Genomic DNA, 27253 nt, shown 5'->3' on the forward strand with positions numbered 1-27253 from the left:
GCGGCAGAAGCAACACGGTGGAGCTTGAGCAGCAGCTACTGAGCTACACATGTTCAAACACAACATTTCACCTCTTTTGGGAGAGACTGAGGTTTGTGTCCAAAGAAAAAAGCAATGACACACACATTCACAGTCCTCCCCACCAGCCTCTGACATCAGCCAGCCTCCAGAACCTAGAACCTGCCTACATGCATCTCAATAGCACATCCCTCACCAAAGCCCACAATAAATCCACCTTTAAGCAATCTTTTACGCCCTATATGAATTACTGACAATTAATTTTGGACCTAACAGGCAGAGCCACACTTAGCAGGTGGCTTAGGTGCAATGGCGTGTGTGATGGGGCGTGCCACGCGGCATTCACTCCAGCCTCGGCCGCTGTGCTGAGACCTGACCCCACTCAGCTGCAGCACCTCCCGGGTGCCAGCCACCTGCGCACCATGCGTGACGGTGGCCCTGCTGGGCTCCCCACCCACCACCCCCAGTGAGGGCAGAGCCGCCCTGAGACCCAAGGCCAGAGGGGGACAAGCAGGACAGCAGCACTGAGCCTGACTCCGCCCGCACCTCCAGGTGAGAAGGGAGTGCCGCCCAGGGAGGCGCTCCTGGGGGGCTGCAAGGGTGAGGGGCCCCTCCTCACCCCCACCTCCCACCCCAACGGCCTCGCCCTGCCTCCCCCACCTCCCTGCCAAGTTCAGTTGCCATTTCGGGCCTTCCTCACAAATTGAACCCTGTTTTCCAAATTGGCCGGAGAAACGTTTTTGCCATGCTGAAATCATTTCCAGAGCTAAATCGGGAAGCCTGAGGCCGCCGGGCGGCTGGACAGCTGGCGGGAAGGGCAGCCCAAAGCCGCTGAATAAGGTGCATTGAGACTAAATTGGATTCATGTGAAGGGCCGTGCATGCGGTGGGGGTGGGGGTGGACGAGAGGAACTAACGAAGATAAGCGACTACGTGAGCTCAGGCTGCCTTTACAGAACCCGGCGAGCATCTGCCCTGCCCTGAACCTTGTGCAGACCCGAGGCCCTCCGTGTCCAGCAGGGAAGCTGGGCCGGGGCTGTGGGGAGGCAGAGGGCGGAGGCCGGTCCTGAAAGCTGGATACCAGGGTCAGCGCAGCGACGAAAATCTTTAATTAACTCATCACTGAATACCTGACACGAAAACAAACATGGCTTTTCATCTCGGCTCTCACATCCTCCTTCAATGACAGGAAAAGAAACCAGAGCTTGTCATGTTTGAGAAAAATTACCAATCTATTTATGAGCCTAATGCTTCAGTTGACGGTGATAGTATTTTACTGGCACCTCTAATCTGACCTTCCTGCCCTGGGGGCTCCCTGGGAAGAACCAACTCGGTCCCCAGCCTGGGGTTTTAAAGACGTGTGCTCCTGTCCCGTGAAATGCCTGCTGTGGAATAACGGCCCTTTCTTAAATAACCATCTAACTTGAGCATCAAAACATCTAATAATCTTAAAACATTAATAGAAGGGAATGTATTAAATTTCTTAAATACCACTTAGCTTTCTTTACACTTTTGAAGTGAAAACACACGTTTCTCATGGTCACCTAAATCTCTCTTCTCTCGGAACGGTGTTACCTCCACTGCTGTTTCTACAAAACCGTCCAGTAAGACGTCCTGTCCTCGGGACGGATGCTCTAATCCTCAGAGGCTCCCAGTCTTTCTCCGAAGAGCAGCCCCTCACCACTGGCCCGTCTGGTCCCGCGTGCGGGCCGGGAGGCCGGGGGGTCCACAGACACGCATGTGAGCGGGACGGGCGCGGGCAGCCCAGCAGGTCCGGGGCACCTGTGGGCTCCCTTCTCTCTTCTCGCCGCCCGTCGTCCAGAGCGCGGCGGGGCCGGACTGGAGGGAGGCACGCAGGCCAAGCGGCCGCCCCCGCTGAGCACCCGCCACGCGCCGTCCACACTGGGCCGGCCCCCGCGCTCGGTGGAGCAGGACGCAGTGTCCCCCTCCGCTCGTCTTTCGCTCCACCGTCCCTTCAGTAAACATGGGCCAGGTCAGCGTGGCTGGTGCCGGCTGGGCCCGAGGGTGCGGCGACAGTGACGCCCCGCCGGGGAGAAGGACGACCGCCACTGAGGGTGAGTGAAGGGCCGGTGAGGGGCCCGCGGCCAGGGCTTCCGATGGGCCCGCGGCAGCGTGGGGAGCCCTGCGGCCGGTGCGGCATGGGAGGGCCCGGCCACATCACCCGCCCTCTGAATAAACATGCGCGGCCCCCGGGAGGGGCCGGGCTCAGGCGCAGGCAGGGCGCGCAGCAGGGTGCGGGAGGAAGGTGAACCCAGGTCACAGCGAGGGGGTCCCAGCTGTGACAGCCGCCACCAGAGACGAGAACACAGGCGAGGCCGCCGAGACGCCTCATCGGCGTCCCATCCGTCATCCACGCTCGTCTCGCGGGGAAGACCCCGGTAGCGACAGGAAGGAGGCTTCCTTTCCCCCGCCCACCCTGCCTGTGGAGACATCTAGTGAAAATAACAGTCAGGTTTAAATGTCACCAGTGCCACCGTTTCTGAGGGCTTGGATCTAAACCTTACGAACCGGCATATTGAACAACATCTAACTTTATTTCTAGGAGGAAATTTAAGACCATGGTTTCCGTGCACCAGGGATACCTGGAGAGACAGAAAGTGAGTGATTCTCCCTGTGGCAAAGCGGGCAAACGTGGCCTAAGAGACCAGTGAGGAGTCAGGAGTCACCGTCAGGGGAGACAAGACTTCACTAAGGAAGCTCAGGGCAGAAGCTGCAAGGAACCAGGAGAGAAAACCCCCTCGGACCATCCCAGGAAATGAAGGAGAAAAGCAGACATTTTAGCAAGTTTACTATAAAAAACGTTAAACATCAAGGCAAAGAACAATCTACTAAGGCTTTACCAGAACTGCGGCTCAGGCTGTTTGGTAAAGGCCGCCGAATCTTAACCGAAGAGGCGTCGGCTGGGATCAGCCCAGGAGGACAGTCACCTGTGATGGACGTACCCACAGCTGTCTGAGCCAACCTGTGAGGTTTAAGCCACTTGTTTTCCACACAAACTGACCCTTCCCCAGGAAGGGGGCCAGTGAAGAGCAGAAGACCCCACAGGAGGGGCTGCTGGGAAAGGGTGACCCCCTTAGGGTCTGATATGGGGAGAGGAGGCGGTTCCCAAGCAGATGCAGTGGCCCCTGCTCACCTTCAACTATCCAAGGCCTCCATCGTGTGCGGCCCACAAGGACAGTGCCAGCGACACAGGAAGGAACCACCTCGTACCTTAACGAGTGACAAGCCACCGCCCACCTTCATATAATTACGCCCTTGATTTGAAGAGCTACGTATTTACTCTCATCAAAAATACCCTCAGAAAGAAACCATGCTGGTAAGTATGATGTCAAATTTCATAAACTATGATGTTTTAAACATTTATGTTGAAATAGAATGTTGTTGTTCAGTCTCTCAGTTGTGTCTGACTCTTTGCAACCCAATGGACTGCAGCACGCCAGGCTTCCCTGTCCTTCACCAACTCCTAGAGTTTGCTCAAACTCAAGTCCATTGAGTCAGTGATGCCAGCCAACCATCTCATCCTCTGTTGTCCCCTTCTCCTCCTGCCTTCAGTCTTTCCCAGCATCAGGGTCTTTTCCAGTGAGTCAGCTCTTTGCATCAGGTGCCCAAAGTATTGGAGCTTCAGCTTCAGCATCAGTACTTCCCATCATTATTCAGGGTTGATTAACTTTAGGACTGACTGGTTTGATCTTGCAGTCCAAGGGACTCTCAAGAGTCTTCTCTAGTACCACAATGTGAAAGCATCAATTCTTTGGTGCTCAGCTTTCTTTATGGTCCAACTTTCACATCTGTACATGACTACAGGAAAACCATAGCTTTGACTATACGGACCTTTGTCAGCAAAGTGATGTCTCTGCTTTCTAATACACTGTCTAGGTTGGTCATAGCTTTTCTTCCAAGGAGCAAGTGTCTTTGAATTTCATGAAGCATAATATACAGGTTAAAAAAAAAAAAAACACATATAAGCGCATAGATAAATATGTCTTCAGAAACTAAACAGTTGATGGTCAACATTAACCAATCTTGACAATAATGAGAAGATATGAGACGACACTGGGAAGAAGAAACAGTGGCCAGGGAGCTAACAGCTCTGGCTGGATGCACTGGACGCACCACTGACTTCTGCTGGTCTTCACGACCACATCTAATCAAAGTGGACAACTTCCCAGTGAACATTCTCGTCTAAAATGTTATACACTGAAAACGGAGGCTGCCTAACTTCTAACAGTGCATCTGGACACAGTCATCAGGGAGTGTTCTGGAAACTTCCTCAGCCGGTCTGCTGCACTAAGATACCACGTGAGGCGGGGACAGGCCAGGCGTGGGCTCGCCTCCCTCCCAGGCCGCGTCCCAGCAGGGAGCTTCCCGGCTGAGCTGAGGGGTCTGCACCCTCTACCCCTGGCCCAGCCCCGAGGGCAGGCAGGCCTGGCGTCCACCCACTGCCCAGCACCCCGGGCAGCAGACAGCCTGCATTAGTAGTTCTGATTTCAACGGCGGGCTGTAGTTCTGATTTCTGACTACAGCAGCGCTTAGTCTTTTCTGAGCTCTGACCGTGTTAATCCTTGGGCTTGGGAATGAGGCTCCTCGCCAGTGCTGGTGGGGTGCACACGCTCACACTTGGCACAACCACCCCAGGTCTGTTACACGAGCTGTTCGCCTCAATGCGATTAGAAACACAGAAGGGAAAATACAGAAGGATTATTTTTAAGATTATTCCAGGAGCTAGGCTGCCTGGTTTGGGGAAATGCAACGACTTCTTCAGATCGTTTTCTGCTCTGGAACCACTGACCTGGGCCTTTCAGCCTGTACAGGGCTAGTGAAATTAAATGTAGGATCAGAAGCAATGATAAACATCAAGTTACTCATGGGCTAAGCAAGAAAGCATGCAGTGGCAATCCTCCTAAAAACATCAAATATCTGGGCTAACAGAAATGGAACTTTGCAGTAAACTATTCCCCCCCCCCCCGCCCCCCAGATAATTGACTACTATAAGCCAAGGGTCCTTGAGGAAAGCCTTGGAAAGCCAAGTACCATAATGTGAGACCCATGATAACTCCTAAAGACTGATTTCTAATCTCAACAGAAATACAGAATTTGATCATTTGGAAGATAGCTGAAATGGTTGTTTCTGAGAAATTGCATAGGTATGCTAAAAAGTCTATTTAGATTATTACTTCAGTCACAATCATCAGATTATAGAATGAAAATAATAAGAAGTCATATATGACCACATATAATGTGGCTATTAAAAGTTTATTAGATTTAAAAAATCCTTAAAATTGGATATGATTGTATATTTAAATACCTGGGCCACATTAACAGGTATAAAAATATTCAGATCACCTTCATTGAAATCACCATGCTTATCTCTGGAATTTGTTTAAGGTATATGCTATTTCATTATTTAAGTTCATAAAAACCAAAGTGTTCCTGTCCAGAAAGTAAGCATCAATATAGCATTGTGAGAAAACCCAGTGTGCTGGGGAAAGCCACTTTCCGTTGATAAAAGCCTCAGGTAAACGGAAAGATGTGCTATACAAAACAGCAAGCTGTTTGGCACAAAGGGCCTTGTTTTTTTTTTTACTATCAGCATTTTCCAATTGTCATTTCTGATTATCTGTTTACAGAGATCGTGCAGCAATCGGGAGTCATTGTTTTATTTATGGAGTTTCTAAATAGCTGATTTTCAGATCCTCAGTAAGGGAAGTAAACATATTACCACAGGAAAAAGATGTTTGGTTATTATCTGTCTTTCATGGTGTCTTTTTTTTTCCAACTTCATTATCAAATTTCTACAGTGGTTAATATTACAGTTAAAGTACAAAAACACGGCTGTGGTGTGTGCTTCTACATTACAAGCTGTTTCTTGTTTTCTGTGTCTAATGCAGCATTTTGCTAGGATACGTGGAGAACTGGTTCACGCTGCACATTCCCTTTCATGTAAGTTCAGTCAAGCACCTTTTTCTGGATGGTTCCATGCACTCGTTCAGGACTGAAGGAAGGACTGAGCAACTGCTGAGGCGAGAGCCGCTCCCGAGGAGCCCAGCTCTCCTGAACGCAGGCGCCACAGACCCGGTTCTCCCGGGTTCCTTGGCCTGACACGGACACGTGCGGTGTCAGCGGACACTGGCTTCAGGACAGCTTTTTCTGCGTTGAGAGCGCCTTGACTTGGTCCCTTTTCTTCCATCTTCTTCAGATAAAGCACAGCCTCTGCGTGACTGCAGGCCCTGCAGGCAGAGGCTGGGCATGCAGAGCAGGATGCCCGGAGCACGCGCGCGTCCTGCAAACCAGGTGAAGTCCGCTCAGACGTGCGCACGCCCGCGCTCCCCCCGCGCTCCTGGGTGGGCAGAGACCCGGGAGACGCAGCCACCAGGCAGCACATCTGGGCTTTCTATCAGGCCTTTAATTAATCCTCAGTGAGAGCCGAGCTATGACATTTCGACTGGGCAGGCTCCAGCTCTGGACAGGCCTTGATTTATGGCGACGGAGTCTCCACCGACTGTGATTTATTCCAGCTCTGGGGCGAGGGGTGAGCCCCGAACAGAGCCACGCTGTTGAGCGCGGAACACGTGACACGGAGACAGGCCCTCCAGGCTTCGGGGCCGCGGGACAAAGGAGCGGACGGGAATGGCCTCGGAGAAAGCCATTTCCAAAAAATCCAAGATTCAAGTAATGCGGGTTGTAAAACAAACACCATCGTGGATGAGAGAGACCGGCTCCTGAAAGAGCTGGCTGACCGAGCCCAGGCCAGGGCGAGGCCTCATCTCTGGGAGCAGCAGGACGCTGGACCTCCTGCTGGACCTCTTCCGCTGGACCACCCAGCCCTCCCCCCACCCCTCTGCAGAGAAGCCTCAGGACAACTTCTGGTCGATGGAGGTAGGGGAGATCTCCAGCACTGACTGTCTCAGGCAGACACAGTAAGTCATCAGAAGGCTTAGCTGTTTGACGGAACAAAGGAGCCACCAGATCTAACTAATGAATTTGCATCTCCTGTGGGCAGACCCGCTCCCCTGGCTGAGGTCTGGACCTGTGCTGTGGACCCTGTGCAGCACCTGCTTGAGCTCAGCCACGGTGACCCAGGTGCCTGCGAGATGCCAGCCCCGCCCGGCACTGCACCCAGTCCACCAGAGGGCTCTGCCCCCGAGGCTCCTGCTCCCCAGCTGGAGGGAGACAGCCTGGAGCACGCAGGGTCCTGGCCGCGTGTCACAGGGAACACACGGCTGACGAAGCGAGAGGGCCAAAGACCCATCAGAGGCAAAGTTACTGTGCCCCTTGAGGGGAGGCAACAGCAGGGTTGGGAGCAGAGGGAAGTTCTCCGGAGGTGGGGGGCCGGCCCGCGACTGACGCCTGCCTGCAGAACCTGGGGTGGTGCTGCCACGCGCTCCGGGGAAGTTACCTGGCCACACTGCTACCGAAACGCTTCATCACCAAAACGCTAATAATGCTCGCTCTGCGGGGCGGGGCTTTCTCCAGCTCCCCCACGCCGACGGGGCACTCCTGGTGCTGCCGACAGGGGCGGGGCTGCCAGAGCACCTACCCTCAGCGTTCGCTCCGCTCAGGTGCGGGGGCGGGGGTGGGCGGGCCTCCAGGGCCGATGGGGACCGCGTGCCAGGGGGAAGAGGGCTGCGAGCGCGCCCCGCCGCCAGCACCCAGGCGCCTGGGGACAGCGCTCTTCACCGGGGGCCGCTAAGAGACAGCGCTGGGCCTGCAGGCGGGCGACATGGATGGACGGTGCTGTCCAGAGAGCAGCACACCGGGAACTTCCGGCCCGAGTGGCTTCCCGGAGGCTCGCTGGGAGGGGGTCGTGTGGGTGCGGGTCCCCCTCCTGCTAGGGGGTTCCCTGGGCTGGGATAACCGAAGAACCCCCAGGTTCTCAGGGACGATTTAGGCCAAACCAGAACCCTGACTGCTGTAAGTCAACGGCCAGACATGCACTTTGTCACTGAAGCCTATTCTAATTTTTACGACTCCTTAAAAAATCTACAGTTAAAGTTTTACCAGAACACGTCTGTTCACCAATGCTGGGGATCTAGGTCTCCACATCTCAAGGACATGCTAGTTTCTGGGAGGTTCTGAGGAGGTTGGGGGTTGCAGAGCTGGGCTGGGCGATGCCACCGATCCTCCAGACCCGTGAGCCACGGGTGCGCGCGTCCAGGGCGAGTATGACCCGAAATGCGAGTCCCGGGATTCCCCTCCACCCCCCACCCCGCCGCGCTCTCCCCGGGCTGTGCTGGGGAACAGGGGACTCGGTCCTCCAGGAGCCCCTCTTAGTCACAGCAGGCCGGCAGGTTCAGCCTTCAGGTCTGGGGCTCCCTGAAGCATGGCCACAGCCCCTGCTACTCGTCAGCCCCGTGTCCAGCTGTACCCGGGGGGGGCCAGGCGGGGCAAGCACCTGCAGCTGGCGGGGGAGCGGACGGGCGGGGCAGGGCGACCCTGACCCTGGACGGTGGGGAGGGGTCCTTGCGGCCGGCACCGGAGAACAGGAAGATGCAGCCACGTGCTCGGCCCACAGGCCGGGGCTGCGCCCTTGCACGAGCGCTTCCTTCTGGGCATGTGTTTTCTCTGCCCCGGGACCCCAGGCTTCCAGGGGAAGATGTGCCTTACCTCTGCACTAACTTATCTCTGCTCCCCCGGCCCCAGGTGGCTTAAAGCTCCATGTGCTGGGGGGATGGATGGCAAGTCTAGGGCCACAGAGCCCCACCACCCAGTTTCCAAACCTGGATTTAACAAACAAAGGTGGCACAAAGCAATATATTGTGACCTATGACTACAGAGAGCTTTCTAAAATAACTTAAATTTTAAGAAACCAATAAAAAAGTACTAAAGTATTAGTCGCTCAGTTGTGTCCAACTTTTTGTGACCCCATGGACTGCAGCCCGCCAGGCTCCCCTGTCCATGGGATTCTCTAGGCAGAAACCCTGGAGTGGGTTGCCATTTCCTCCTCCAGGGTAAGAAACCAATAACTGTGGATAAAAAAGTTCTCCCTGTTTATCACAGGGAATTATAGTCAATATAACTTTAGTCAATATCCTGTGATAAACCATAATGGAAGAGAACATGAAAAAGAATATATACACATGTGTAACTGAGTCACTCTGCTCTGCAGCAGAAATTAAGACAACATTGTAAATCAACCCTACTTCAACAAAACAGATTTAAGAGAGAGAGAAACTAAAGGCTGAATACCTATTTTGGGCCATATGGCGATGAAACAAGGAAGTAAGACAAAGTCTCCTGGGAAAAGTCGGCCTTAAAGGGGGCTTCTGACTAAACCAGGAGAACAGTTTATTTATGGAACTTTCCCTGGTGAACTGGTCAGAGAGCTTGCAGAGCACGTGTCTGTGACCTGCTCCTGCATACAAGCGGGCCCGGGCCCAGGACCAGTGTCAAAGTCCCTCCCTGGGGGCAACTGTGACCTCAGGGGACCTACACATACAAAAACACAAACAATCTTAAATTGATAAGCATCATAAATGATGTGCCATGTGCCTATATGTTAGAGACACTCCCCATTAATGAGAGAGCAGCATGATTTTGTATACATTTCTTGTATATATTCCTACACAGTGTATTAAAAAAAGAAAAGTCATCACTTTGCTGACAAAGGTCTGTATAGTCAAAGCTATGGTTTTTCCACTAGTCATGTAGGGATGTGAGTTGGACCATAAAAAAGGCTGAGTGCTGAAGAATTGATGTTTTCACACTGTGCTGGAGAAGACTCTTGAGAGTCCCTTGGACTGCAAGGAAATCAAACCAGTTCATCCTAAAGTTAATCAACCCTGAATATTCATTGGAAGGACTGATGCTGAAGCTGAAGCTCCAATACTTTGGGCACTTAATGTGAAAAGCTCACACACTGGAAAAGACCCTGATGCTGGGAAAGATTAAAGGCAGGAGGAGAAGAGGGCGACAGAGGATGAGATGGTTGGGTGCTATGACCGACTCAATGGACATGAGTTTGAGCAAAGTCTGGGAGATGGTGAAGGGCAGGGAAGCCTGGCGTGCTGCCGTCCATGGGGCTGCGAAGAGACAGACACGACCTAGCAACTGGACAACACCAAAATACATTACTTATATTTTCACTTACATGTTTCATCTAAGGGTTCTCTTTGCCAAGTAGTTGATGAGTTGACCAGTTTTGTTCAGAATTTCCTTTGGTAAAAATACTGGAAGGGAAGTTTTCTGTGAGATACATGTGATGTGAGCTATGGCACAGACTTCAGTCAAGTCACGCCATCCCCTGGATGGCAACCACCCAGCCAGCAGCTGGGGTCCTGGAGGTGAGCCCACCGTCTGCTCAGCTGTGTCTCTGCCTCCTGACCTCCTCTTGCTGCTTATCACTCTGACCCTCCAGAAGCGCCTGGGAAAGCGGCGTGTGCCCCTGCGCTCTGAGGCTGCAGGGGAGGGACGATGCGGGTGGGCTGGGCAGGGGCTGTGGGCTCACACACGGCTGGACATGCGTTGCAATGAGCAGCAGTGTCCTGTCTCTTCATATTTTTAAATAACTAAAACTTCGAGCAGAAATTCAAGAATCAGGAGTCCTGGGTTAAAATCCCAGGTTTGCCCCCAGACTCCTAGCTGACTCTAAAAGCAAGCCATTTTCACCCTTGGAGAATTAAAATATCCACATCTCTGTAATTAGAAAAACTATACCAACTTCTACCCAAACATGGTTTGAGAGGCTTACCAAAAAAGATGTGGTGTAAATGGAAAGAATGACACGGATTCACTGAAAACCTAGGATATTAGTCACACAACGAAAGTTACAAGTGCCTACATTATTTGTATAGCTGCCCCTACGAAAAAAGAGCACCCCAGGAGCTTGTGATGTTCCCTCTAAACAGACGTTTCGAGTTTGTAACCAGGGAAGTTTGGCAGTCTTCAAAACCATACAGAAAGGTGCAGCTACAACGTTCTCCAGAGTTAAATGGATTCCTAGTCTGAAGTTAAAGCACTTAAGTAGAGTAAATTAAGTTAGCCCCGAATTCCGAATTCCGCTTGACAACTGGGATCCCGCCCACTGCTGAATTGCTGTCTGAAAGAAGAGAGTCACAATGAATCTGTCTGGTCTGAATCAAAGCCCCAAAGATATATGCTCTGTTCTTATGGTTAATCCTGTGTCAACAACTACATTCTTTCTAAGGTCCCTTACTTAAAAAATTCTGGGATTCTCTGGATTGCAAAAGGATCTCCTCTGAGGCTTTTCACGGGTGGCCTGGTGTGGCTTCTGTCCCCAGGAAGGCCGGCGGCGTGTGCTGTCACCTCGCCGGTGCTGGCTGCAGCCACTCCGGGGAAAGACTGAGGACAGAGTCTAAGCAGCACGGGTCGCTGGGCTGGGGCCCCATCGGCTCCCCAGGGGGATGGGACAGGCCACCGGCCTCCGAGTCACCCGGTCTCTACAGAGAAGAAGGGCCATGTGTTCAGCATACAAGCACCCAGGCTTTCTCTTCCAGAGATGCCCTTCTTCAGGACTGTGCGTATGTAAGAGCTGGTTTTAAAACATGCAGCTCGGAGCGAGAGAGGGCAGACCATGACTCTACAAACCTACAGAGCTCCCGTGCAGTGACCTCTGAGGGCCTGAGGTGTGACCTGAACGTGGACAACCCAGAAAGTGGATCACATACGTACAGTACACACTGGGCCTTAGCACAGAAAAATAAAGGGGGTAAAATGTCTCAATAACTGTGTATTTAAAATACATCTAAATGGTGTTTTGGATGCAAAGGGTTAGATAAAATACTAAAATTAATCTCATCTTTTTTTTATTTTCTCAAATGTGGCTACTAGAAAATTTTAAATTACTTAAAATTAAATGGCTCACATGTGTGGCTTGAATTACTATTATTATCCAATTATTTCTATTGGGTAGCCATGTTCTATAACATCTCTTACCTTGGCATGGAAAGAGAAATAAATGTTAGCTTCAGTGTGTCTAAATTAACTCATGAAAGTTGAAGAAAATGACATTGGGCTGTGTAAATTGTTTCATTTAGGGATTTTGCAATGTCAAAACAGGAAGGCATAGTCTGCATCATTAAAACCAATATAAATTGTATAGTAGATGGTCTTTAGGCCTTCATGGAAAAGTGTCTATCAAGCTGGAATCATATTCTCAGATTCTGAACCTTACAGTACGCACGACTCCAGCCCTCACACTGAAGATGAGAAAACCATGAGTCGGAGTGTTTGCAGCTCCTGGGTCAGAGGCAGCCGATCGGGGCTGAGGGGCACGCGGCCCTGTGCGTCAGGCCACACGGGGCCGGGAAACAACAGGTACAAACACTCAGGATTTCACGCTCCATTTGGAGATAAATTCCAGGAGCACATATTTTATTTTAATAAAAACAGCTCATGAGGCGAAGGCCCTCTAGGAAATATGATACAAGTATTTCTCTGAATAATTGAGTATTAGCTTTAAAAAAAATTGCTGTGGGAAAACTGGTATCCTGCTTTTAAGAAAACTCACCGATAACTCTGGAGAACGGTCAAGTGATTCATTTTACCACAAGAAAGCTCACAACATTAGCCATCACCTAGAACTGTTCCACATCGCTCCCGACTGTTGCGGTGACCGATCGCTGAGTGACGACGGCCTGGCTTATCTGTTCATCCCCAGGGCAGAAGCCCCATCTTTCAAGGTGGTCCAACATGGGACGGGTTCCCAGAGCCCAGATCCCACAGGCAGGGACCCAGCGAAGGTCGCGTTCACCTCTGACGCCGGGACAGCAGCGGTGCGCACCACACACTTGATGTGGGCGGCAGACACGGCCGTCCGAGGGCAACGTCTGTAAGCGTCGCAGCTTTGCCTGCGTGTGGACACTGTCTCCAGCCCTCGCTGGTGTCCCCTGCAGGGCCTGCCGAAAGCCCAGCTGCGCTGTCTCTGCACCTTTAACACCGGATGTGCAATCAGGTAATGCCCCGCACCCCTACCACGGAAAGCAGCTTTTCTCGAAAACTGGAGTGCGCCCGCTGGGTTTGGAGAACGTTTCCCATCCTAAAATAAGCTTCTAAGCACAGAGACAGAAATGGTCACTCTGCTGATAACTGTTTTACCACCCTCTGTCAAATTAGGGAAAATGGCAGGGGAAAAAAAAAAACCCAACCTTTATATAGTCATTTCTGTGTGCCTGTTCTTTCCGCCATTTAAAACGACGGTGGAGCTGGCCAGACAGTGAGCCACAGGCAGGGAGGCGACGCAGCCGCATGTCTCACTGGCTCCTTTTCCAGGGGACAGAGTGGGGGCCAACAAAGGAAGACACCACACACGCACGTCAACGGCGTAACCCACCCACTAAAGGGCGTCGGTGCTCCTCGTTAACTTGCATCGGTCTCAATTTTTAGCTTTTATCCTCCTCTTGAAATAAAAAGACGAGCATCCCTTCACGTCTGTGTACCTTCAAGCTGTGGCATTCAGGCTCAACGAGTCCGGGGAACACCACAGACAACCGACTCTCTGTGCGGGCTTTCCATCCACCTCTCCAGACCCTTCCTTGCCGCCGTTCAGTCGCTCAGGCATGTCCAACTCTTTGTGACCCCATGAACTGCAGCACGCCAGGCCTCCCTGTCCTTCACCATCTAAGAAATCCTAGACTGGGGGGAGGATCAGGATGTCACAGCCCTGTTCCTCCAGTGTTGATCCTTCCTAAGCACTAAAAAGAAGTCACTTAAAGAATCCTGGAGAAGACTAATTAAATCCGGTCCTTCCCACGTGCTGGGCATTATGTTACACACTGCTCTTATGCACTGAAATCTGGGACAAGACCTGCACGCTGGTCAGTAGATAGGAGACCAAGAAAAACTACAACAAGAGAGAAAAAGATGCCCGGGGGGGGGGGGGGGCTTCTCTCCATAGCCCGTGGGTCTGAGCTGCTGGGTGATGTGGGGGTGGGGAAGATGAACAAAACCATTATTTTGTGAAAAAAAAACAAAAAACAAGTTAAATTTGTTTCTAGAAACAGTGATTTTATATTTAAAAGTAGCATTTTAGAAAATGAAAAATAAGTGCACATTTGCTCAAAGTGTTTTCAAAACAGGAATGTTACAACATAAAGATACAGTATTTCACCTCCACATATGCAGGCATCTGTGGGAACAGGGCACCTCTGCCTGCACCGGAAGAGACCGCCTTTTAAAAGCAGACCCACCTTCTCCACGGTCACAGGAAACAGGAGCTGAGTGGGGAGTCTCTTTCAGTCATCACACTTACTGTTACCGTTTATTGTTAATTTGAGTCTTAATTGTTGCTATATGATCCTTTTAGAAAACTGGCTAATATATATACTATAGTTCATGTGTATATTTATTGTTGTTTAGTTGCTAAGTCGTGCCCAACTCTCCGTGACCCCATGGACTGTAGCCCACCAGACTCCTCTGTCCATGGGATTCTCCAGGCAAGAAGACTGGCGGGGCTTCCATTTCTTTCTCCAAGGGATCTTCCCAACCCAGGGGTTGAACCCGTGTCTCCTGCATTGCAGGCAGATTCTTTATCACCGAGCCACACAGGAGCTCTTGTAGAGAGATATATATATATATGTAAACAAAGCACAGAATACTTTTTCAGCCACAAAAAAGAATGAAATCCTGCCATTCGCAGCATGGATGGACCTGGAGGGCATCATGCTGAGTGAGTGAGTCAGATAGAGACAGACACACAGTGCCCACCCTCACTCAATGCTAAAAGATACAGCAAGCCAAAAAAACGGAGCCTACAGATACAGAACCAGGTGGGGGCAGGAGTGAGGATAACGGCAACAGCAACGGGTGAGCGCGGTCAACAGCCAGCCCCTGCTAGGGGTGAGACAGGTGAGGCCGGGGGTGGGCGGAGGGCGGGGGCACGCTCAGCACTGCACTGCTGCGCCCTTGAGAGACGCGCAGAGTAGATCTCAGACGTGCTCGTCGCAAGATTAAAAAACGGTAACGTGTAAGGTGACAGATGCCGCCTAGGCTTATCATGGTGATCATTCTGCAACATATACCAACATCAAACCATGATGCTGCACATTCAAAACTAACACAGTGCTATACGCCAACTAGCTCGCAATTAAAAAAAGAGCAACACCTAGTGCTACCTGACCCTAATTTAAGAAAACTTGTACTGCTGTGAACATGTCCAGTCCATCCACAGTCACCTCGGTCGGCTGACACGCAAACTTAGTAGCTCTGTATCTAAAAGAAATTTTAGAAGCAAGGTTTCTTCCTCAAAGAATAGAATGCTGTAATTCTTTTTAAAAGACTATATTTCAGTTACAGAAAAAAAAATAATACTATGTCAAAAATGACAACAATATGCATTTTTTTCCACCTTGGAAACTTTAGACTTGAAAGCCGCCCATAGTGTAACTTTTCCAGCGCTCCAGTTGAGTTCTGAGACCACCAGAGTAACACCAGCGTTCAGAAACCGCAGGGCCGGCCTGGCTAGAATACACACACGGCCGCCGAGGGGCCGGAAACGCAGCCAGATGGTTCTGCTGAGGGAGGCACTTTTCTTCTTTATAAAACCAAAAAGGCAGTAATAGGTCAAACACAAAAATGCAGATACGGTAGAACCGAAAGCTAGCGGGAGACTGATGTCAGCGAGACAGGCACACCCTCGTGCGGTGCGCCCATCGACAGCAGCCGGTGAAGGCAGGGAGATACAGTGAGGAGACGCAACCCCGTCAGCCCAGACCAGACGCCGGAGTGGCTCGGCGGGGCCACCGAGGCCTGGAAGCCAAGCACCTGTGAGGGTGTGAGGCTGGGCGCTTACGAAGGATCACAAAAACAGCGAAAATGAACCTCCGTGCCAAGCCTGAGGGAGAGACAGGCTGCACACGGGTTGCTGGCCTGTCCATCTCAGCCCCGTCAGGACCCCAGGAAGCCCTCCCGGGACGGCGCTCAACATGGGTCCGGGGGCGGGCGGCACAGCAGGGACAGCAGGGTGCTGGGCCGAGAGCTCTGAGCCGCCCAGGCCGGTCAGAGCCGGGCCTCCCGCGAGCAGGCATGCGGCCCAGGCAGGCCCTCCCGGGAGAGTCTTGGGAGGGGAAGACCTGCCCCCACGAGCCCCAGCAGAGCAGAGTAGGGCAGGGCGGCCGCAGGCCCAGGCTCACCTGAAGGTCTGTGGCCTTCTCTTCTGGGCAAGGGGGTGCTCACGGGGCGGGTGGGGTCACCCCGGGGTCACTGGAGGGGCCAGGATCTGAGAAGCGTGGACTCCCAGCCAAGAGGAGAGAATGGCCTGAGAGGGGAAAGGGGCTGCAAAACCCCTCCCTAATGTTTAACACAAGATTGTGTGCTTGTCATGGTTTCCATGGAAGGCGGGTGACTGCGGGTCGCAGGTCCCCAGTGGGTCCAGGCCCAGGGGCTCCTGCAGCTGCAAGGGCCTTCAGAGCACAAGGCCAGGGCCTCACCCTGCAGACGTTGAGACCCCATCGGAGATACACTCAAGTGAGGGTTCAGGAGCTGCCACTTTACTGGAGAGAGCGGAGGGAGAGAGGGGGGACCAGGAGAGACCCCCGGAAACAGCCCCTGAGCCGCACGGCCGCTCGGAGCCTGCCGAGGTTGTGAGCCAAGGGCAGCTGAGCTGGACCCGGGCTCGCGGGGCTCAGGTTACAGGTGATTCACGGCCACACCGCCCGCTGACGCCGGTTCCCGGAGCCGCCCGCGGACGGTTCACTACAATGAGGCCTTCAGCGGCCTCTGACAACAAGCAATGGAATTCAAGCCACCTCGGCCCTTTCTTCCAACTTCTCACTTCAGAGTTCCTGAAGATAAGGATCAAATGAAGTGATTTCTGTTAAACCTGTATTTCCTGTAAGGAGCTGATACCTTCCACGGACGACACGACGGTACAAGTACTGAAGTAACGTGCGCCGCAGCGGAAGTCCCTGCTCGGAACCGCGGGCCGCCTCCCCTCCCTAAGCAGCTGCTGCGGCTTCTTTCTGACCCGGGTCCTCGGGCCTGGGCTCCGTCTCTCGGGGCGGGGGGGCAGTGCCCAAAGCCAGCAGCACAAACGCTGTCTCATCCCTGATTCCCGGGGAGGGTCGACGCTGGGGGTCAGTGCAAAACACGACTTCTACATCTCATGAGAAGGTCTAAAGGCGCCAAGAACCCACCCGAAAAGGCCACGCGGCATCACAGTCAGGCCAGGCCTGTGGGCCAGGGCGTCTCCATTCAAAGCCAGCCTTGCCCTGTGAAAAATGCACATAATAATCCCTGCTCTCCTAACCATGGTCTGATATTTGTCAGGAGAATCAGATCCAAAGATGGGACTGATAAAGCACCACACAAACACAAGAGGATAGCCTTCGGGGCTTAAAAAAAAAAAAGTCTGGTGAAAGCACTTTTTATTTTGTTTTCAGTCTGCTGAAACACTTTTTATTTTGTTTCCAAACTTGAAATTTAAGATTCAGTGAAAGTCAGCAAGTAATTCCTGAGCCATAGGAGACACCGTAAGAAAAAAGCCCGCGAAACCATGGTGACGCCCAGGCCCAGATCTCTGTGGTGCTGCTGCCACGTGCGGGATGAGCGTGGGGACCACAGACGCAGTCCCGGGCTGGCCAGGTCACGGCCACGGCCAGGGATGCACCCCGCCTCCCAGACTCTGCCTGGCGGCCCCCAGCCGGCCCACAGGGGAGCCAACACGGGCAGACCCCAGCCCCAGTGCCAGAGTTCTGATCACAGGAGAGGAAGGGACGCTTGGAGAGCCCGAGGCCCTGCAGGACGACCTCCCTCCGCGCCACAGTTCAGAGACTCCTACCGCCAGTTCTGCCAAAGAGCTGCCTACGAGTCATGAAGTCAACTTTTACACATATTGAAAAACAAAGACAAATCATTGCAAAGTGAGCATCTCATATGTGTTTGTGTGGCAGGGGGTGGGGGGCTTGGAATGGAGAGAAAGTTTCCAGAAGAACCTGTGACAGAAATCTTGCTCTATCGAAGAATCCTGCACCAGTGACGCGCTTGAAAACTGAGTGGAAACAGCGTGGATCCCACAGATCAAGAGGTTTGTGCGGAGCAGGTGTCAACGTTATCAGTCACGCTGCGGGCAACTGACCTTACAGACTCACTCTGTGATGTTTAAATTCTGTCCTATAAATCAGGGCCAATGTACCATTCTTTCTATGTTTTCCATCTGCTCAGATAACCTTCTTTTAAAAATAGGAATCAAGTCTAGTGATAGTACTGATAGAACCTAGAGGTCCTCGGGAGACTGACCCAAAACGAGAACGTGTGAGCACTGCTCGGCGTTCCTTCGTGGCCAGAGTGCAGTAAGAGAGAAACCTGCCTAAGCACGTTTGGCTGGGGTCAAGAAAATGCATCACAACTAAAACCTAAATGTGGTAAGAGTGTGTTCTGTGGAAAATGTCTTATGCTAAGTATAGGAAACAATGCTTTAGAAGTAAGAGAAATCAAACACATCCCATATTTTTATAAATTCATTTTTAGACATGTTATGAAGAAGTAATCGACAGGAAGGGTCCATTCCTTCCACGTATTTACAGGGCGCCTGTTCTATACCAGGCATTTTGTGAGGCACGATTACAAGGGAGAGGGACAAACCCCAGTCCGTGGGGGGTGGGCCCAGGTGGCCAACCTCATCCTGTATTTGTGGAGGAGGGATTTCATTCTCGAGATTTCAGGTCTCAGATTCTGCAGGAAGTGATGGACAAGGAGGTAGGCTCAACCATTTTCATTATGAAGTGAGAAAGTACGGCAAAAGCGACCTCAGATATTTTGCGTGACTCAGAGGAAGTGGGGGACGCGAGGCTACATAGGAGTTTTGCGTCTTTCTTTAGGGTCTTCACTAGTCACGTCAGCGTGAGGCTCTGTCAGCAGCACCGACTGCTTCACAAACAGTTTCTCAATTCTGCCTTTAGGTAATTCTGCTTCTGTAAAACTTTGCTTGTGAATTATTCGGGCTTCGTGGAAGCCCCATCCATGATTTTCTTTGCTAAAATGAGACAGGGTCTTCACTCAGTTCCCCAGGCTCATCCCCCTGGGCACCCTGAACTTGTGAGCAGGATACAACCACGGCCTCTGGAACCACTAGAAAGGCCACCTGTAAAACCTTTTGGAAATTTGGTTCCAAGAGGATGATGGCTCCTGCAGACACTTGAACCACAGTAAGGTTCAAGAACCGGAGTATAAAGTCAGTACCCTATCCTGAAGCTATTTAACTAGCAAGTCAAAGTGTCAACCGCTCCACTTCTGCACAACAAGAGTCCCCAGCACTGCTGCCTCCTGTAAACTCATCACTGAGTGCAGGTGATGTCAGCCTTTATGAGAGGCAATTACATCCATATCTCAGCAAGAGTCTTGTCATTGCGATTAAACAGCCAGTTCTCATCGTGGGCGGGAGCAGACAGGAAGTGGGCACCAGCAGGGACAGACGGGAAAGCACAGGAGCAGACACGCGAGAGTCTGCGGGCGAGGGGGCAACACGGGAGGGCAGCTGAGGGCCGCAGCCCAGAGGCGGGGGCCGTCCAGGGACCCTCATCAGACCCTGAGATAAGAGCGAGCGCCACCATTCACACGGTCATCTCCAGGAGCAGACCATGGCTGCCTGGGGGCGCGGGGTCACTGATGACCCGAGGTGTGCCGACGCCGCGCGGGGGTGGGGCGCAGGGCGGGGCCCAGACCGCTGCTGAGGGCGGGTGATTCTGCCCCTGAGCAGGGGCGGGGCGTCTGCCCGGCTTGGCATGTGCGGAGCCGGCAACCCCACCTAGATGCGCTTTCCTCCTCTCCACGCACACGTACACATGTGCGCGCACACACACGTACCCCTTTGCCAAGAACTGCTCTTCCGATGCAAGGTCAGATGTTCCCTTCTACCTTTGTAAAATACAACTGAAAATCTGATCTTGCAACGTCTCTAATCCCCATGCTGGGACTTACCTGTGGATGAAAACTTAAGGAGTAACCCAACCCATCCTAGAAGCTTCATTCGTCAACATGATGACACAGACAGGACCTACAGTGTATGCGGTGTGGGGCCCATGGCCACTCCTGGGGTGTCACCCCCAACCAGTCAAGACCTGGCCAAGGAAATGTGGCTACGGTGACCTTCAGCATCTCTGCCGGGTATGGCCTGACTAGCGACCCACTTCAGAGACCACCAACTCTCAGAGACTCAACCCTGACAAGAGACCAAGTCCTCTTCTGAAGACGAAGAAGAGGTGCCGCAGTGAGCCAGCTCCCCTTAAACAGTCTCTGGGCATCCCCACGGCATCCCCTCCCAGACCTGTGTGAGAGCGCGCAGGGCGGAAATGCCCGCAGCGGCCTGCACGCGGGGTGAGGGGCCCGGGAAGAGCGGGCAGCTCCCCCAGCTCGGCCGCCGGGCTCCCGTCCGGCCGGAGGCCTCGGCGCTCCTGGGTCTCCGTCCCCTGCGAGCACAGCCCTCGAGTTCTCGTGGAGACAAGCTGCAGCCCCGACGCGCGAGCCCGGCCTGGGCACAGGCTGTGCTGAGGGCATGCGCACAGTTAGGAAGACGAAATTATTTTCACAGTGTGAACTGTCAGCTGACCTTATCCCAAAAGAAATGCAAGTTTACAGAATCTGGGTGATGGATATATGTGGCCGTTCACAGTAAAATCCATTCAACAATTCTGAACCTTTAACAATGTTTCCAATAAAATAATAAAAAAGGTCTAACTACACACCACTCGTTTACCCTAAAGTACAATATAGTTTAAAATAGAATTTATATTCTTCATTTCAAGCTGAAATACCTCTTACCCACTCAAATAATGTTTTCATCATCTTGATCTCAAAGCTAGACTATGAGACAGAAGTTAACGGATCTGAATCAGCAACAGGAAATGGCTTTGTATAAATTGCCAGGAAAATGTTCCCAAGACAGACAGATTCCCATCATGGACATACAGCACGTGAAGGTGAAGGCTAATTATTAACAGGACTGCTATTTGTCCTTTTCAAAGATCGATAAATTGATACATAAACCTTGCAGAGACTGTGGCAAAAATCACTAGCCCAGGTGGGACCATCTATACCCAGTCCAGCAAACTCTCTCTACTCCTCTTCTCTGAAATCCATCCACGAGTAAAAAGTATAAGTTGCTTAACCTAAAGCCTCATTGATACACTTATGTACAAACGAGAGGGATTCTATTCTTAAAGCGTGGGTGAACAAGATGCTATTGTGACGCGTGTGATCTGTGCTGGCTGAGGCTTCTCAGCTCTAAGACTGATTAGAATGCCAGGATCCAGACGCGGGTTAATCCAACAAGGCTCCTGTTTTTTCATTCTTAGGCTTGTTGATTTTAATTTTGGCCACACCTACCTTGACTCATAAGTCTGTGAAGTGGCTCATTTTAATATAGTTAGAATTGCCAAGGATGGTCCTATTTCTTAAAATGGGGATAAAAGTTATGAATTTTTATTTAATGATGACACTTTTTTTGGAAATCATGAAATGTCAATTTCTTTCAGAACCTGTAAATGAGAAAGTGGTTTTTCCAGCATCAGTATCTGTTACTGTCGGATCCCCGGGAGCCCTCAACACGCAGAGCCCACCTGTGCAGGGCACAGACCAGGCCGTGGATGCCAGGGGTGGCTGGCTCTGAGCATGTGTCTCTGGAATCCGAAAACACCACACCGTCCCTGAGGAGCCAGGCCCTCCTGCTCTCACGCCTTACCCTCCCGGGCAGTTTAGCACCTGGGGTTGCTGGACTAACACGTCTCGTCAAGGAATCTTAAACATGACATCATTTGGGAAGACCTTTTGAAGTCTTTGAGCCAAGATATTTCTGAAATACTTCCCTGTTCCACGAACACAGACAGGGGTCCTTTGCGCCGAGGTTTGCGTGACCCCCTGAGCCGAGGTGCGCTTGGCATTTCGGGATGAAATGACCCCACAGTCTCCACGCAGACCCAGTGAGCTCCCGGAGGGGTTTTCATTACTTCTGCATTTACCCAACGGTCTCATGCATTTTTGTTGGATTTTTCTGGCATGTTTTCCAAATGCCATTTATTTTTTTCCCTGATTGGAAAAGTTTGTATGTACTTGTTTCAATACATGGAAAATACAGAAGTCTACAGAAGAAAATAAACATAACCAAAAATAAGTATTACTAACATTTTGATATACTGTTTATTGCATTATCAAGATCTATTTCTGAGTTCCAACACAAACTTCTTCTGAATCCCAGTGCAAAAACATAAAATAGAATGAAATTTGATCTATTTGGTTCCAAAACTGCAGAACAAGACTTTGGATAAAGATGGATACCTTCACAGCCTTCTAAGTAGCTGCAGGTATTTGCAGAGAGCTAGAAGGTTATACGCCAAAATGACAGTATTGAAAAAACAATTATTTTTACAAAACTTGCCTCGTATTCTTAAGAAGGGGAGGCCAGATAGGTTAGACGAAAGAAAATTTCAGGTTCTTTTACATCACCTTTCACCCACTGTCTCATAGTTTTTAAAAGTGTGGACCTCTGTACTTTTTTAATGCAATGTTCTTAAAGTATATCCAAGGGCTACCATCACAAAAAGCTTCATTTTGTTTACAGCTCAGAAGAACACATGTAAATGATATAAATGTTTCACTGCTATGCAAAATATTAAATCAGAATTTTGGGGGCCATACTATAAATCAAAATGTAGATGTCTAAGTATGCAACATTTTGAACTGTCACAAATAAAAGCAGTAACACAGCGGAGTCGGCCTGTGTGTTAGCAAGGGAACTCATGTTTGCTTTCTTTTGTAAATGGTCTTTTCTTTTTGAACTGCATCAATGAACAAGGGAGCCAGATCTGGTTTCCCAGAGGCACCACCGGGGACAGAAATAGTCCTGAGCGCAGGAAATCGGTGAGCACCTAAACAGGCACCGCAGGCTCTGGGACGAACACCCCGTCACCAACACACTCCTTCACGTCTCGCCACGGAAATGCCAGATGTCAGCAAGCATGCTCATCTCGGCAAGGTAAAGGTAACGATTTGTTCACAGGTACCACCGAGGTAAAAGGTAACGATTTGTTCACAGAAAAATCACGCTACTTACGTGTATATTAAATAACATACGTAACCCAAACTGAAACGTAACATGCAAGTAAATCCTGAGACTGGAGCCTAAATCCCCTCGAACAACGCCTGCTGCTCCGCAACAGCGTCCCTGCTAGCATCTCTCTCCTGCTCTTTCTTTAATGGACAGAATTCACGGGTGGGAGTCACAGGCTGCCCAGGGCGGGGGGTAAGCAGAATCTGAAGCAGCAGCAACCACGCTCTCTGAGGACAGCACTCAGGAGCGAGCCAGCACACCCGCTGAAGGGCACGGTCACACAGACCGGAAATGACATCAGTACCAGTCGTCTTTCTGGGGGGTCTGAACGCCAGTTCCGTTCACCAACAGATCCTCTCGCAGGCCGTCACTCGCCTCGTGGGTGGGAAGAGGGAGGAGGCGCGCGGAAGATGCTCCAGAGAGGAAAGAATACCATGCGCTTTCTGTCCACCGTCCAGCCCACTGGCCGGCAGCCTCGTCTTCAATAATTAAAACGACGACTGTGAGGGGCTCCCCTCTGGACTGCGCAGGACAGCCCGCACACACCACTGACCATGGGCCAGCAGAGGACACGGTGTGAGCTGAGACGCAGCTCCATGAGCACACTGACCCACCGCCCCCGCCAGGCAGCCCTCCCAGGAGGCCTGGCTCTCACTCGGAAAAGCAGACGCAGATACTTAGAGACCAGAACGCATTGGTTCCTACCTCCACATAGTCCTTGGCATGGCCCCAATCTCGTTTGGCATCCAGATTTCCCAAACTGAAACATTCCAGTTGTCCAAGGTGAATCTTAGCTACTGAACGGCTAATTTTCCGAGTAACAAAATTAGCTCCTAAAAGACACAAAAGATGTATTATCAGTTGAGTGATTTTGACATTTAACAGTTTGGTGAACCAAACACAATCTTGAGCCTCTGGGCATTTCTTCCATCCCCTCCCCCCTCTAAAACAATAACAAAAGGAAACAACAGAGACCACGGCCGACACTCAGGCAAGCTCAGGAGCCCCACTGGAGCATCACGCCGGCTCCATGGCCACAGCAAACATTTGGGGGCCGTCTTGGCATCCCCCACATGCTGCAATACGCAAGCAGGCCCCAGGCCAGAGAGCAGCTCTCGGAAGGCCAGTCTTCACACAGAAAATTCAACTGGTTGGGCAAAGGGAAATGCCAGAATCTGTAATAAGACCACCCTCATTTTTTAAGAACATAAACATCATGCATTCCTATTAATAAAGCTATTTCAGGGTTCATGGGGAGAGAGAGAGGATACTAGCCTGCCTCCCAGGTGGTACCACAGGAAACAAACAAGAAATGCATGTGGCTGCTGGAAGGGGGCTGGCCCATCCTTCTTTATCTAAAGAAGGTGGAGCGCCGAAGAATTGATGCTCTTGAACTGTAGTGTTGGAGAAGACCCTTCAGAGTCCCTTGGAAAGCAAGGAGATCAAACCAGTCAATCCTAAAGGAAATCAACCCTGAATATTCTTTGGAAGAACTGATGATGAAGCTGAAACTCCAATACTTTGGCCACCGGATGTAAAGAGCCAGCTCATTGGAAAAGTCCCTGATGGTGGGAAAGAAAAGACTGAGGGCAGGAGAAGGGGGCAACAGAGGATGAGATGGTTGGATGGCATCACTGACTCAATGGACAGGAACTTGGGCAAACTCCGGGAGATGGTGAAGGACGGGGAAGCCTGGTGAGCTGCAGGCCACGGGGTCACAGAGTCAGACACGACTGAGTGACTGAACAACAACAGTGGTGGCTATCCAGGGCTGAGTCTGAACTTCCAGGACTCTGTGCTGACTACAGTGTCGCCTTCTAGAGTCACCCAAGCGTTATCTGCAGGACAGCATTTCTGAATTCACTATAAATATTTTGAAATGATCAGATGAAAGGTATCATACCCGAAAGGAGTGAAACTGTTTTAATGTTCTCTGGTCTTTAATGAAAGCCTCTATCCACTATTAAAAGATCACAAAGCAGGAGAAAATTAAAAGGCACTTCTGAGGCAGCTTTATCTATGCCCCCGCATCTAAGTAAGGTTATCACAAAGCTACCAAAATCTCAAGGTAATTAACAGGCACGTGAGCTGGTCAGTGGTGGCGTCACACAGTTTAGACAGATTGCCATCATAATTTATCACATTTCAGTAACTTTAGCTTTGTTCTTCTGCAGAAGAAACAGGGAGGTGAGTGTTATGACAAAAGCGTGGGCTTCTAGACAAACTGACACAGAGATAAGGGGGATTCTTACAAATAGGTTTTCTCAACTTTGGCAAGAAGAGCCCAGCACACATTCAAACGCACAGCAGATTCACTGCACAAACTTGGCAGACGCATTTATACCAATGCCCTACCACGAGTGACAGTGAGAATCTGAATTTTCAGCCTCCCTTGGCTGTTAGTAGAGTGCTTTAAGAAATCCAGCTTCAACTTTGCAGGGCACTTTATAATACACATAAGGGCTCCTTCCAAAAAGAGCCTTTGAATACAAAGTATTTACCAGGCATGATCCTTTTCAATCTACTACCAATTAGCAACTTTTAATTTACTATTAATTTAAAGTGACAATTAAATTTAGGCTTGATGTCTATCTTTGTGTTTTAGTGTCAGGACCATGCTATTATCCTGAAGTTCCCTGGGTAAATTTGTGATGTCAACTCACCTACATGACATGACTTAGTACTTCCTTCTTTGTGGCCAAATGGACAAGGACACACTGCATTTCTGTATCCGTCAATCAGCACACGGCCACTGGACTGTTGCCATCTCTTGGCTATTGTGAACGGTGCTCCAGTGAACGCGGGTGCACACCTTTCTGCGTGGGGATCAAGTGTGCATTTCTCCTGGAATCACTGGGTCCCAGGTCAGCTCCATGGAGCCTCCCTGGTGGCTGAGTACTAAAGACTCTGCCTGCAATGCAGGAGACGCAGGTTCACTCCCTGGGTCGGGAAGGTGCCCTGGAGGAGGAAATGGCAGCCCGCTCCAGGTCTCTGGCCTGGGAAATCCCATGGTCAGAGGAGCCTGGCGGGCTGCAGTCCACGGGGCTGTACAGAGTCAGACAGGCCTGGAGCGATGCAGCGCTCGCTCAGTGGTAAACCCGTTGATCAGCCGCCAGGTTCCGGCACAGCCGTTCGCCAGCTGCATCTCACCAACAGCGACTGGGTTCTCACTCCTCCACATCCTCCCCAACAACTGTATGGTTTTACCTTTTTAGTGACAGTCATCCTCGCGGGTACTTAAGTGTTATCTCCTTGGGGTTTTGATTTGCATTTCTCTGACAACTAATGACATTAAGCACCTGCATTTTCATGTACTTACCAGCCACTGGTATGTCTTCTTTGGAGATATGTCTAAGCAGGTTTTTTTGTCCAATTTTTAAAGGACGATGTCACTGGTCTTTTTAATCTTGAGTTGTAAGAGTTCTTTATATATTATGGGTCCAAAACCTTTATCAGACATGACTTACAAACATTTTCTCTCACTGTATAAGTTATATTTCAATTTTCTTGATGATGTCCTTTCACACACAATTATTTTTTTAGTTTTTGTGAAGTTCAATTTGTCTATTTTTTTCTTTTTTTTTTGACTGTGTGAGCTTTTGGTGTCATATCCAAAAGGGCTTTGCCAACGCAAGGACAGTCTTGAAGATTTTCTCCTGTATGTTTAACACCTTGTGTTGATTTGGTTCTTACATGTAGGTATCTGGCCTGGTTCCAGTTCATCTGTGTATGGTGAGAAGAAAAGGGCCCAGCTTTAGCCCTTGCGTGTGGCTATAGGGCAGCCTTGGTACAGCGTGTGTGCTGGAAAGGCTATTCTTTCTCCCATCTGAATGGCCTTTCACCTTCTGCTGAAAGTCGATTGACCATGGACACACGGGCTTATCACTGACCTTCAGTCCTGTTCATACGGACCTAACACCTGCTGGCATGTGACAGCCACGCATGTGACCAGTACAGGTCTGTGGGAAGCGTCACAGCCAGGAAGTGCGAGTCTTCCGACTGTTCTCTCTGTTTTACTTTTTCTCAGTCCCTTGAATTTCTGCGTGAATTTTAAGGACAAGTCTGTTGATTCTGCGAGAAAGGGGCCCGACTTTGCAGCAATGGTGTTGACCGTGCAGATCGGGGCGGGGGGTGGGGCGGGGGAGCTGTCCTTTCTGACAGCACATCGTCTTCCTGCTCATCAGACGGTGGGAGGGCGCTTCTACTGATCTGGGGCTTGTCC

General features: G+C 50.9%; 1 protein-coding gene across 2 annotated transcripts in view; it reads right to left on the minus strand.

Annotated features, from left to right (window-relative positions):
* Positions 1-27253, minus strand: part of GMDS (GDP-mannose 4,6-dehydratase) — a 423498-nt gene that overhangs the window by 195016 nt on the left and 201229 nt on the right. For both annotated transcript variants that reach the window (XM_043450633.1, XM_043450632.1), the window contains exon 7: positions 23737-23864. In XM_043450633.1, coding sequence (XP_043306568.1) covers positions 23737-23864 — 128 coding nt within the window. The remainder of the gene's footprint in view (positions 1-23736; positions 23865-27253) is intronic.

The sequence above is a fragment of the Cervus canadensis genome, chromosome 28, assembly GCF_019320065.1.
Source record: "Cervus canadensis isolate Bull #8, Minnesota chromosome 28, ASM1932006v1, whole genome shotgun sequence".
In the NCBI taxonomy this organism is placed as follows: Eukaryota; Metazoa; Chordata; class Mammalia; order Artiodactyla; family Cervidae; genus Cervus; species Cervus canadensis.